Source organism: Dendrobates tinctorius, unplaced genomic scaffold (assembly GCF_039654945.1).
Source record: "Dendrobates tinctorius isolate UK_male_01 unplaced genomic scaffold, ASM3965494v1 ptg000075l, whole genome shotgun sequence".
Classification (NCBI taxonomy): domain Eukaryota; kingdom Metazoa; phylum Chordata; class Amphibia; order Anura; family Dendrobatidae; genus Dendrobates; species Dendrobates tinctorius.
Genome location: NW_027361743.1, coordinates 42230052 through 42244219, shown reverse-complemented (window position 1 = coordinate 42244219; position 14168 = coordinate 42230052). Strand labels below are relative to the sequence as shown.

The 14168-nt window shown below is 45.3% G+C and overlaps 1 protein-coding gene across 6 annotated transcripts in view; it reads right to left on the bottom strand.

The window, feature by feature from the left end:
- Positions 1-14168, bottom strand: part of NBEA (neurobeachin) — a 915436-nt gene that overhangs the window by 681756 nt on the left and 219512 nt on the right. For all 6 annotated transcript variants that reach the window (XM_073583206.1, XM_073583210.1, XM_073583208.1 and 3 more), the window contains exons 9-10: positions 13767-13964; positions 10587-10720 (exon numbers count right to left, since the gene is read on the bottom strand). In XM_073583206.1, the coding sequence (XP_073439307.1) occupies positions 10587-10720; positions 13767-13964 (332 nt within the window). The remainder of the gene's footprint in view (positions 1-10586; positions 10721-13766; positions 13965-14168) is intronic.

Genomic DNA, 14168 nt, shown 5'->3' with positions numbered 1-14168 from the left:
TTTTGTCAATAATCGGGGTTTCACCTCTGGATCGGGGCAGTGGTCACTTTTGTGCCGACATCTTGGTCACCCCAGCCGCTTACTATCACTTGGGCCCAGTAAGGGTACTTTTACACTTGCCGTGTTTTTGCGGGCCGTTTTTGCAACCCCAATAGATTTCTATGGGGCAGCAAAAACGGCCCACAAAACATGGATTTTTGTGATAACTCACCGTAAAATCCTTTTCTCCGAGACGCTCATTGGGGGACACAGATACTGTGGGTGTATGCTTCTGCCGCTTGGAGGCTGACACTAAGTGAAAAAAAAGAGGTTAGCTCCTCCTCCGTCGTATACACCCTCACCCCTACTGCGGGCGGAACTCAGTTTGGTGCCAAAGCAGTAAGAGAACAACAAAATCAGCCTTAATACAGGTACAACATGTCTAGAAAAGGACCACCCTTATATCACATAAATAAATATGTATTAACTAAACAGAAACAGAGCCAACTGGCTAATAGGGTGGATGCTGTGTCCCCGAATGAGCGTCACGGAGAAAAGGATTTTACGGTGAGTTATCACAAAAATCCATGTTTCTCCTTCGCCTCATTGTGGGACACAGATACTGTAGGACGTCCTAAAGCAGTCCCTGGTTGGGAGATTGACTCACCGATCCAAGCTACATGCACCTCTTGTTTAACAGGTACGCCACCGCTGCTTGGAGAATCCTTCTACCCAGGCTCGCATCTGCCGAGGCCTGAGCATGGATATTATAATGTTAGGCAAATGTGTGCAGGCTGGACCAGGTTGCTGCCTTGCAAACCTGTTCCGTCGAAGCCTGGTGCCGAAGCGCCCAAAAGGCGCCCCCTGCCCGGGTAGAGTGCACTCCGATCCCTGCTGGAATCGGCGTGCCTCTAATGCGGTAGGACTCCTGAATCGTCTAAGGAATCCATCTGGCTATGGTCGATTTTGAGGCAGCGAGTCCCTTCCTGCACCCTTCAGGGAGCACGAACAGCGTGTCTGTCTGACGAAAGGGTGCCGTCCGCGACACGTACCTCCTGAGGGCTTTTACCAGGTCTAACGTGTGAAGAGCCTTTTCCACATGGCGCACCGGTGCTGGACAAAATGAAGGCAAAACAACATCTTCATTAATGTGAAAAGAGGACACGACTTTCGGCCGAAAAGGAGGGGCTGGACTGAGGACCACCTTATCCCTATGGAAAGTGAGGAACGGAGCTCGGCAGGATAGGGCCACCAGACCTGAAACCCGCCTGATGGAAGTGATGGCCACTAGGAACACCACTTCTCAGGTAAGGTAGCTCAAAGATATTCTGAAGCGGTTCAAATGGAGCTTCCTGCAGAACACTTAGGACCATGTTAAGGTCCCAGGCGTCCATAGGCGCCTTCTAGGGAGGTACCAAGTGGGTGAAAAGTCTTCACCTGCGAATTAGTAGCAATTCTGCACAGGAACAGGAAGGATAAGGCTGATATTTGTCTCCTGAGGGAACCTGGGGCAAAGCCAGAGTCTAATGCTCTCTAAGCCCGACTGGAGAAAACTCAAGATGTTGGGGATCGAGAATCCCAGTGGGGAAACACCGCGGTGTCAACATCAAGCAAAGAACACCTTCCAGGTGTGGTTGTAAATTTGGCCCTAGAGACAGTAGATATGGGCGCTCTGGCAGGCGCCAAGGAATGTCAGCGAGCAGCTGCATTAGATCTGCGTCCCACGCTCGACGGGGCCAGCAGGATCACCGGGACCCCTTCCGTCTTGATCTTTTTGCTGACTCTTGGAAGTAGTGACAGTGGGGGAAATCGATATGGGAGGCGAAACTGATTCCATGGCAGAACCCACGCATCCACCGCGAATGCCTGCGGGTCCCTGGCCTGAGCAACATATGTGGGCACCTTGGCATTCACTCTGGAAGCCATCAGGTCCACATCCGGAGCTTCCCACAGTTGACAAATCTGCTGAAAAACTTCGGGATGTAGAGACCACTCTCCGGATGCAAAACCCTGCCAGCTGAGAAAGTCTGCCGCCCAATTTTCCACGCCCCAGGATGTGGACCGCCGAAATCACCGAGTGGTTTGCTTCGGCCCACTGAAGAACAAGCTCCCCCTCTGGTTGCTCTGCTGTGGGTGCCCCCTTGATGATTTATGTAAGCCACCGCCGTGGCGTTGTCCGATTGAATCCAGACGGGGCGTCCTGCTAGAAAGTGAAGAAACTTCTGCAGAACCAGCCGAATTGTTCGTATCTCCAATAAGTTGATCGGGAGGCGTGCCTCCTGTGGCGACCATCGTTCCTTGGCTGTGTGGTGGCGAAACAACGCTCCCCCACCGAGGAGACTGGCGCTGGTTGTCATTACCAGCCAATGATCTGGGGGGAAAGGTTATCCACCATCCGAGCGACTGCCGGACTTGAGAGGACAGTCGGCACCGCCGATCGAGCGTGATAGGATTCTTGTCCCAGGCTGACAAGAGGGCGTGCTGCAGGGGGCGAAGGTGGAACTGGGCGACAGGTATATCTTCATGGAAAAAAGAAGTCTGGAGAAACCCAGACACATGTGCCTCCAAAGACACTAAGCAAAAAACAGAGTTCCACCCGCAATAGGGGCGAGGGTGTATACGACGGAGGAGGCGCTAACCTCTTTTTTTCACTTAGTGTCAGCCTCCAAGCAGCAGAAGCATACACCCATAGTATCTGTGTGAGGCGAAGGAGAAAATATATCGGGTGCCGTGCGGCCGTGAAGGCCGTATATACGGCCGTGAAAAAAATATCGAGCTTGCTCAATATTTTTCATGGCTCACAGACATGGCCGCAATAGATTTCAATGGTGCCGCAAAAACAACGATAGCTTGTTTTTGCGGTACACCGTATTTGCAGAATGCTGTATTTTTCCCACCAATTTGGCAAAACAGGGAAAAACGGCGATCTGAGTAGGTTTTTTGCGGGCCGCAAAAATCATGGGAAGTGTCAAAGAAGCTTAAGGGGCAGAGGTGTCCAGGAGTCAGTACAAGAATGGACACAGCCTTGGTCTGGCCGCCACGGAGAATAAAACTGGTTATTAGACCTGGTGGTGCAAATGTTTTTGCTCTTCTCTAGTATAGAGTATAGAGATGCATACTGTACAAACAGTAATACGCTCATTATGGCAGAACACGCCTACAATTATTAGTGCTCTCTGGCTATTTCAGAAGGGAATATTGCCGCTGAACCTTTCCTCCCCAAATCACCATGCTGCCCTGGCTTAATCGTATAATCTAAGTTGTCTGAGATAGACTAGTTGCTGGGGTCATGCTGCCCGATAACACAACACAAAAGGCTGTGGTTTAATCCCCTAGTTGCCATCAACACGACTTAAAACTGACCTGAGAAAAGTGAATAGTGCCCCCGATGGGTGAAAATGCAGCAACTGACGGCTGTACACTATAGCCGACACCCTACTACATCAGCCACAATCGGTGCTGGCACAGACCATGGCCATTTCACCCTTAGATGCTGATGTCGATAGTGACTACACTATCTAGAGTGTGGGCGTCCCCCTTTACCCATTGGCACCCTGAGATCATGATTGAGTGATCCTGATAGTTGCGCAGTTCACAACAAAATAACGGTCTTAGAGACTGACAGCTATAGGGACCTGTCCAGAAGGTCACAACATGTTGCTGGGAAAAATAACATTTTTCATTCCTGTCATGCCACTAATATCATGCATTAATTCCTGGCAAGCATCTGAAGGGTTAATAAACTACCCAACAGCCGCCGTAAATATGTTGAGGGGCGCTGGTTTTAAAATGGTCTCACTTTTGGGGGTTTTCCAATATATAAGACGCTTAAAGTCGCTTCGAAATTGAATAGATCCCTAAAAGTTTTGTAAAATTCCTTAGAAAAAAAAAAAAAATACTGAAACAATTTCAAAGCTTCTAAGATCCTAACAAAATAAAAGCCATACAGATGGTGCCGACAATTCTCTCGTTAGGGACACTGAAGAATCCTGACGTGCCCTGAGCCGGCAGCAGAGCAGGGAAATGCCGCCATCCATACTTTAGAAAGCCGTCGGCTGGACTATGGTTTTGTTGAGTGAAACCCTGTGCACTGCAGAGATTCACAGGTTTCAGACCCGGAACCGGAGCGTACAGTGGGGAAAATAGGTATTTCATACACTGCTGATATTCCCACCTACAAAGAATGGAGAGAGATCTGTAATAAGTTGGTACACTTCACCTGTGAGAAATAGAATCTAAAAATAAAAACCGGAAAATCACATTGTAGGATTTTTACATACCGTATATACTCGAGTATAAGTCGATCCGAGTATAAATCGACTGCCCTAATTTTGCCACAAAAAACTGGGAGAACCTATTGACTCGAGTATAAGTCTAGGGTGGGAAATGCTCCATAGATTATTCCCCCATATGGTGTCCTCAGAAGAAGCTCCATAGATTGTTCCCCCATATGCTGCCCCACAAGAAGCCCCATAGATTGTTCCCTCATATGCTGCCCCCATAAATAGCTCCATAGATTGTTCCCTCATATGCTGCCCCCTCATATGCTGCCCCCATAAATAGCTCCATAGATTGTTCCCCCATATGCTGCCCCCATAAATAGCTCCATAGATTGTTCCCTCATATGCTGCCCCCATAAATAGCTCCATAGATTGTTCCCTCATATGCTGCCCCCATAAATAGCTCCATAGATTGTTCCCCCATATGCTGCCCCCATAAATAGCTCCATAGATTGTTCCCCCATATGCTGCCCCCATAAATAGCTCCATAGATTGTTCCCTCATATGCTGCCCCCATAAATAGCTCCATAGATTGTTCCCTCATATGCTGCCCCCATAAATAGCTCCATAGATTGTTCCCCCATATGCTGCCCCCATAAATAGCTCCATAGATTGTTCCCCCATATGCTGCCCCCATAAATAGCTCCATAGATTGTTCCCTCATATGCTGCCCCCATGCTGCTACTGCATGTAAAAATAAAAAAAATGACATTCACCTCTCCGTCGCTGGGTGTCAGATTCTCACCTGTCCTGCGTCCATGGCTGCTCACCGCTATCTGCACGTCATCAGTCAGTGACGTTCAGACTGCAGGGGGCGCGGCGTGCACTATCCACGTCACCGCGCCCTCTGCTGTCTGAAGTCACTGACCGATGACAGACAGCAGCAAGCAGCCATGGACGCAGGACAGGTGAGTATCGCTATACTTACCCGTCCTGACGCTGTCGCTTGAGTCCCCAGCTTCTCCGCGCTCTCTCTTCCTGCATTCAGCGGTCTTGTGATACCGCTCATTAGTATGCGCATATTCATGAGTTTTAATGAGCGGCACCACGTGACCGCTGAAGGCAGGAAGAGAGAGCACGGGGAGAAGCTGGGGGCTCAAGAGACAGCGTCAGGACGGGTAAGTATGACCTGACACCCCCGTCCCCCCTCCCCCTCTTACCCCCTTTGTATATGACTCGAATATAAGACGAGAGGGGGACTTTCAGCCCAATTTTTTGGGCTGAAAATCTCGACTTATATTCGAGTATATACAGTAATTAAATTGCATTTTATTTCATGAAATAAGTATTTGATCACCTCCCAACCAGCAACAATTCTGGCTCTCAGTAAGAGTATTGAAGATAAACTGTGGCTGGGTCTTCCAGCATGACAATAACCCGATACTCACAGCCAGGACGACTAAGGAGTGGCTCCGAAAAAAGCATTTCAAGGTCCTGGAGTGGCCTAGCCAGTCTTTAGATCTGAACCCAATAGAAAATCTTTGGAGGGAGCTGAAACTCAATGTTGCCCAGCGACAGCCCCGAAACCTGAAAGATCTGGAGAAGATCTGTATGGAGGAGTGGGTCAAAATCCCTGCTGCAGGGTGAGCAAACTTGGTCAAGAACCACAGGTAATGTCTGACCTCTGCAATTGCAAACAAAGGTTTCTTTACCAAATACTAAGGTCTGTTTTTCTATTGTATCAAATACTTATTTCATGCAATAAAATGCAAATTAATCATATAATGTGATTTTCTGTATTTTCTTCTTAGTTTTTGTCTCTCACAGTTTAAGTGTACCTACATTCTGTGTAGTTGGGAAAACTTGCAAAATCATCAGTGTATCAAATACTTAATTTTCCCACAGTTTGTATAAATTATACCTACTCCAGGCCAATGGGCCATGTATGGAGCGAGGCTGCGCCCCTGCCCACTGTCCGGCGGTATCACTAGATGGGGCGCCACCTCGCTCAATATAAGCGTATGAAGAGTGAGGCTACGCCCACTGGCCGGGAGTATGTATAGCTCATACATACTCTCCGGTCCAGGGTCTAAAACCCATCAAATCCCTGCAGAACACAGTGCATGCGATAGGGCGAGTCTTAAGTCTGCAGTCACACAGAGTAACCGCAGAGTTATTGATTTGGACCAGACAATCACTTGAACCCTTCTGTCCTCCGACATCATCTCTCTGGTGACAGTTGGGAGGCCCCTATACACATTAGACTGTTACCTAAACCCATCTATTGGTGGGTCAGGCCAATATTAACCTCTTCATGACATTTAACAAACATGTACATCATATTGTTTGGTCACGGCCTTTAATGCGGGCTCACACGGCAAGGCTGCAGGTTTCCCAGCAGATGATGTCTGATTAAATCATGTGCCTTTAACAGCTGCGGGTGGAGCGGCGCTCCCCCCGTGGTTGTTAATCTGGTAATCTGGTATGTTAATCTCCGACAGCTGGGAAGGCGAGTCATTCAAAGTGCCCATCGGCACGCCCATGACGTAATTGCGGGCATCAATGGGCTGCCATGATAGCCTGGGGTCTGCTGATGACCCCTGTACCTGTCACTACAATCCTACTGCGATAGCTGGCTCACGGCTGAAAAGGTTTTACAAATTTAAAAAAAAAAAAAAAAAAAAAAAAAAAAAAGCTCAAGTCCTCCCCTTTTTGCCTCATTAAAATAAGACTATTTAAAGGGAATCTGTCACCTATTTTTTGGACTATCAACTGCCGGCACTGCCTTCAGGGGCTTATCTACAGTATTCTGTAATGCTGTAGATAAGCCCCCGATGTAACCTGAAAGAGAAGAAAAATGAGTTATATTATACTCACCAAGGGGCGGTCCGGGTACGGAGGGTGTCGCGGTCTGGTGTCTCCCATCTTGTAGCGATGACTTCCTCTTCTTTGCTTCCCGTCGCGGCTCCGGCGCAGGCGCACTGCTCTGCCCTGTTGAGGGCAGAGCAGAGCCCTGCAGTGCGCAGGCGCCGGAACAGGTCAGAGAGGTCCGGCGCCTGCGCACTGCAGTACTCTGCTCTGCCCTCAACAGGGCAGATAAAGTACGCCTGCGCCAAAGCCACAATGGGAAGCAATGAGGCGGCCGTCACGGCTAGAAGATGGGAGGCGCTGGACTGTGACACCCTCCGGACCCGAACCGGACCCGGGGTGAGTATAATATAACTCCTTTTTCTTATCTTTCAGGTTACATCGGGGGCTTATCAACAGCATTACAGAATGCTGTAGATAAGCCCCTGATGGCGGTGCCGGCAGCTTATATTCCAAAATATAGGCGACAGATTCCCTTTAAACATAAAACAAATTTGGTCTCACTGCATTCATAAAATTTCTATCAAAATGTAATTGGATTAATTTAATCGGTAAAAGGTGCAATGAGAATAAAAAATCAAAACCCCCAAATTATGTTTTTTTGGAAACTGAAATATTGAAATAAATGCCAAAAGAGGCGATTAAAACATCATATCTACCCTAAAATGGTATCAATAAAAAAGTCCGCTAAAGGCACAAAAAATAAGCCCTCACGACCCAGCCCCAGATCCCGAAAATGAAAAAATATATATATGTACACATACACACAAGTTTGGTATCTGTGTACTCGTACTGACCTGGAGAATCATATTGCAGGGTCAACTTTACCATATAGTGAACATGGTTATAAAAAAAACAAAAAAAAAAAAAAACACCATTGTGGAATTGCACTTTTGCAATTTCAACGCACTGAATTTTTTTCCCGTTTTCCAGTGCTCTTTGTGATACAATGAATGGTATCATTCAAAAGCACAACTCATCCCACCAAAATAAAATAAAAAAGCCCTCATACAAGTACATTGAAAAATAAAAGAAAAAGTTATGGCTCTTGGAAGAAGGGGAGGAAAAACGGAAGAGAGAAAAAGAAAAAGGAAAATCGCCATGTCATAGAGGGGTTCAAAGGGCCTAATACCCAACAGGCAGGTAGGTTCTAACTACTTGCCTATTCTGCCAGGTTCAAATTTCAATTGTACAGCTTTTGCTGATGGTAACAGAGCAGCAGCAGCTTCTCTTCCATAGTAACATAGTTATTAAGGTTGAAGGAAGACTTTAAGTCCATCTAGTTCAACCCATATCCTATCCTAACATGTTGATCCAGAGGAAGGCAAAAAACCCCCATGTGGCAAACAGTAAGCTTCACATTGGGGATAAAAACTCCTTCCCGACTCCACATACGGCAATCAGACAAGCTCCCTGGATCAACGCAATATTAAATCTGCTCTGCTGACAGGGAGTGACTGCCGATGTCATGCTGACTGACAGTCGGCTCCCCGCTGCCTAACTGCAGGAAGCCGGCTATCAATCACCATGATGTAAGTTGTCACGCCCCATCGACAGACCAGACAGGAAGAGAATGAGCTGCTCTGTTGTTGCAAAGCAGCAGAATAGTCCAGATGATAACCCCTTTAACCCAATGTATATGGGGACCCTTGGTGCCTCTATGACATCTCGGTGTTTCAGTGATTAAGCTATATTAGATTTCTCCAAATAAAATAAGAATGGCACGGGAGAACGGGGCGATACATTTCTATATGCTATAAAGGAAATGAACATGATGTGCACCGAGGAGTTCATCTCCCATCTCTACATATAATAGAGAATGAGGACATGCGGATACAGGGTGACCGACGACTCCAACACCTGCTCCGCCTGTCGAGTCAGCTGTATCCGGCTTGCTTTCTTAGATATTTGGGTATCTACATTTGTGGACATGGATAATACTCAGGAGCAGATATGAACTAAGAATAACCAAGGCCGACCTGTTCTGCCGCTGTCTTTTAAAGCTTGTATTTATAGTATAGTAATAAAGCCTCCTTTCCTCCAGCAGTAATAAGATGCCATACTAACATATCTGGCATTGCGCTGAAGAGCAAGCAGAAGGGGGTTGAAGGGACTACTATAGAAAACCTATATTTAAACACCCAACACAGAAATCACTGGAGAGTCTCTTATTGAAAACCTCATCAATTATCAAAGAGCGGCAACAAATTGTCTCATTCTGGAGCACACGGCATATGTGTCCACTGTATCATCAGTCCATTAATTTCAATAGGCACCATGTAATGCTTCATTTCCACTTGGGTGGAGCAGTAGGAAAATTAAACACTTGCTTCCGGGGTCTGGTGAATTTTACAATTGATCCCGTGAGGTCCTATCATCAGAAGTATAGATCACCCCTCACACTTATTAGTCAGTCAACTGGTTAAGCCAAAATTGGTGGCTTTGGCTGACGTTTATCTAATGTGTATGGCAACATTGCCCATAATTAGATAAAAATCATAAAATGTTAGAGTTGGAAGGGACCTCCAGGGTCCTCATGTTCAACCCCCAGCTCAATGCAGGATTCACTAAACCTTCTAAGACAGATATCTATCCAGCCTCTGTTTTAAGACTTCCATTGAAGGAGAACTCACTACCTCTTGTGGCAGCCTGTTCCACTCATGGACATCATTGATTACCAAGAACTTTGATGGTTATCCAAAATGCAGGAGGCAAAAGTGCCAAATAATGGAGACCTTCTGAAACCTTCACCAATGGTACCAGAGCAAATGAAAGAGGCTTCACACATCCGACATTCATGGTCCAAGTGAAGGTTGTGATGTATGTTGTAGGTGTGTGTTGAGTTCTCGTCAGAATTCCTTCATTGTGGTCCATACATGCCGGATGTATGCAGATAACGTCTTCTATTTCGTAATCTAAGCATTTATTAGACACAGTTATGAAGGTAGAAATCGAAGCCAGTGTACTGGGTACCTGCCAAGCCCTCATGATGAAATACACCATCAGCCGCTCAATAGACATCCTCTGGGAAACACAGAACCATTTAAGACCAGTGAGTCAGTAATAAGGCAGCTGGCGAAAGCAGAATTGATGAAACTGTAAAGTGTCCGACCTATTAAATATATCTTAGAATATGTCCGTCATTTCCGATGCCCGTGATATGCCCATTCTCCTACACCAGTGATATCCTCCATAACATGTTCCAACTAAACTGTGTGTGGTGAACCTCAAAGGCCACATTGAAAATAAATCAATAAACCTTTAGGATTAGAGAACCTCTTCGTGCTTGCATCACATTCCCATGAGTGCATTTACTTAGAAGATTGCAAAATCTATTGTCTCTCTCAAATGAAATGGCCAACACTAATCAATTAAAAACCCACAATGCATTTACAGAGAAACCCGTGTTCGACCTCTGATAGAATCTCCCTACTACTAATCCAAAAATGCGCAATGCTGAAAAACCCATAAACATAGTGTGCACCGGGAAGATTAACATAGAAGACGAGAAATTCTTACCAGACCGTAGTTTCCACCTGACTGTCGTTCAGCTGCCGATTGTCCAGCTGTGCAAAAAGTGGAAAAAGAACCTGGATACCCCCAATCGAATGGATTGCGCTGTGTATGGAGTGCGTTACTATAGCTTTTACGTCCTAAATGGAGGGAAAAGGAAAAAAAGCACTTTAGAGCGATTACAATTACACAACCTGCGTCCATTCTGAAACCTATCTAGTTGGTATTCGCTATAAATCAAAGAGTAAAAGTTCTCATTGACATGCGAAAAGTTGGCCAAAATGGCCAAAATAATGGATTGTTGGCTTTTCTGGTGAAATGAACAATCGTTTGTTTCGAACTATGAATGTGTATTATAATTCTGGTTTGGTACAATGTATTTTTTTTGGTTGATAAGCAAAATCAATGGCTGAAAAAAAAGCCATTAATGGCCAATGTCTAAGTCTGAGATGGCTTTCGAGCCACTGAAAAACAGTGCTTTTTGGCCCATTTTCAACCGATGTATAAGGGGGGTCTAAATGCTCATTTATATGGGCAGATCCCTATTCATACCGAGCACCGATTGACCATAAAACAGATGGATTGGCTGTTCTAAAGGGAACCTGTTACCCCCCCAGGCGTTTTTAACTAAAAGAGCCACCTTGTGCAGCACTAATGCTGCATTCTGTCAAGGTGGCTCTTCTATTTGGCGTCCTTTCCACCCTTGAAAGAATCGTTTTTATAATTTGTACTTCATACCAGTAGATTGTCTCGGGGGGCAGGTCTTTCCCCCCGGACACAGACTCCTCACATCCATCAGTCATTTCCTCCTTTGCTCTTGGCGCCGCCTCCTCAGCGTTCATTTATTTTCCTGGCACCTGCGCTGTAATCTTTTTTTCTTGGGCATGCGCAGTTAGCGCTGCCTGTCCACTGACATCACATGATGTCTTCCCAAGGCCTGTTTCACACATCCGTATGTTACCATCAGTCAAAATCCGCCTTTTTGCAAAAAAAAAACAGATCCGCCATTTTGCTTGGCGGATCCGTTTTTTTTCCCATTGAGTTGCATTATCGGCGGATTTTGACGGATGGCCATCCGTTGGATCCTTTTTTTTTTGCGGATCCGCCAAAATTTTGGTGTCCGCCAACATGCCTGGACGGACACTGCAACGTTTTTTTCGGGCGGCCGGATCCGCATTTTACATTGCGCATGCCTCGGCCGCAAATTTAACCCTAAACTCTGTTCTGGCAGCTGAAAATTTCACTCACTCTCTCTCAGACAGCGGTTCCTTTAAATTTCTTCCTTCACCAGATCCGTCAAAAAAAAAACGGTCCGGTGGCACACGATGTCCGTACACAGGCGGATCCGTTTTCCGCCATTTTGGCGGATTACAACTGACAGAAAAAAGTGATGTGTGAAACAGGCCTTATCGCACCTGCGTGGACGCGCGGCCTGAGATCCCGCTCCGCAGTCTCTTCTGATTTATTCACACTGCGGGGCTGGGAATCCTGGGCATGCGCAGTAGTTTTTTTAGTCAAAAACGCCTGGTGGGGGGTGACAGGTTCCCTTTAAGGCCCAATCAAATCACCCAAGGAACAAGCGCATTGCTCTTTCATCCACTGATCGGCATGTCTACACTCGCCCAATCCTTCTTATGAAAGTTCATTCCAATGATTATCAAATGATAGGGCATTTAGCACTTGGCTCAAGTACAGTAAGCGTTCTAAAAAGTTGGAAGACAGTACAGGGGTAACTGATACTGGCCATATATATTAATTAGGGATCAGCCATCAATTCCTCTTGAACCCACCATAAAGTTACTCGTTCACCAAGTGTGCATTTTTTGATAGGGAGAATGGAGTAAGAGGGTTTGGGACTGACTTCTCCACTGCATGAACACAAAGGATCAGGCATGTTGGAATCACAGGCGGTAGTGACCTGTCTTGGCCAAGTGATTGAACATGTGGACATTTCTGGTGCATTGGCGAGATGGGGGCAAGAAGTACAACCGGGGTAACTGTTTCAATGGGCAAGAAGTACTGACCGGGGTAAGTGTTCGTATGGGAGAGACTATTACTACAACTATTTAGCAAAGCAACCTTAGCTCTTTAAAACTAATTTTATTTACAGTAAATCCCATCAAATTAAAAAAAAAAATGGAAACTACACAAATGCATTTCGATAGTTCTTTGTTTACAAATTAAACTCCATCACCCTAATGGTGCAATACAGCAGTACCAGCCCATAATATCAACTTGTATCTCATGCCAATGTGCAATATAGAGTAATAAATGAATATTACTTGTGTGTAGGCTTTTGGGCATCTGACCAGAAGTTCTTGAGAACAGATAATGCTTTCTGATCACTTTTGAAAAGTCAGCCTCGCTCTCTGTTCCTTCAAATGTCATTACTCTTTAGGCGGAATGGCAAGATGTAATATGAATCTGAAGCGGAAGCTATTTTGAGAATGTGATGCTACGGGTCGGTAAGCAACAGATGTGCCTGGTCTCTGCCTTGGCATTCTTTAAAAAAAAAAAAAAAAAAGAAACGAGTGCATGGTCACTCAGCAGCACATAATGCCTAAACTTCAGTCCTCCTAGGAGCTCCTCCTGACCCAAAATTTACCTGCCTCCCCCCCCCCCATCAGTGATTACAGAAAAATTGAATTCAAGCTCTCTGCTATAGCGTTGTAGTATCTTGGTTTTATTTCTACCCTTGAGCACATAGGTGACCTTCACAATTTACTGTACATAGGAAAAAAAATAGGGCTTGATCAAGCAAAAGGTTAAAAAAGGCAAAACAAAATATTATAAACAAGTCAAGACGAATAGGTTAATATGTTAGGATCACTTTGTGATAAAATATTTATATTTTGTAAAAGTGGCAAAAAAAAAAAAAAAATGAGAGTGAACTGAAACTTACAAATGGTGATTCTGCAAAAACAATAGTGGCACGGATGCCAGGAATGGGAGGAAAAAAAAATGTAAAACAAGCAAAATCCTGCAAATTCAGTACAACTGACGCAATTTTGTTGCGCAGATTTTTATTAAATGACCCTTATCCATGTAAGTACGCATCCGGGTCGATGCAAGAAAATTCATCTCCATCGTCATCTAATGGGGATAATTGTATCATATGATGAAGGAACACTGATGTAAGACCGTGCCCAAATCTATGGGCAACGAAGATGCCATTTTCTTCTTTACCTGTAGCATCAGTGCATGGGGGGAGTGCACAAATATGGAGGGGTTTTCCTTTGGCGAGGATTCAAGGCAGAGCTGGGCATCGGTGGCCTTTGCATTGTACGTGAATGCTATACTGCTTGCGAGTTTTCCGTCATACAGGACTTGCTTGTGGTGCTCAGCCAAATGTATATCGCTCTCAGATTTAAACTTGAATGTACTCTGTATAAAAAAAAAAGCCAACGTTAGACAAATAATCCCAAACGATAAACTATGCACGTGAATACAAAGTATACAACATAACAAAAAACATTCATTTTCAAGGGAGAAAAAAAAAAATACAAGAGGAAAAATACAGACATTCTAAAAACCATACATTATCACATTAGGAAAAGTATCATGAAGATTTAATGCAAAATAGCCACT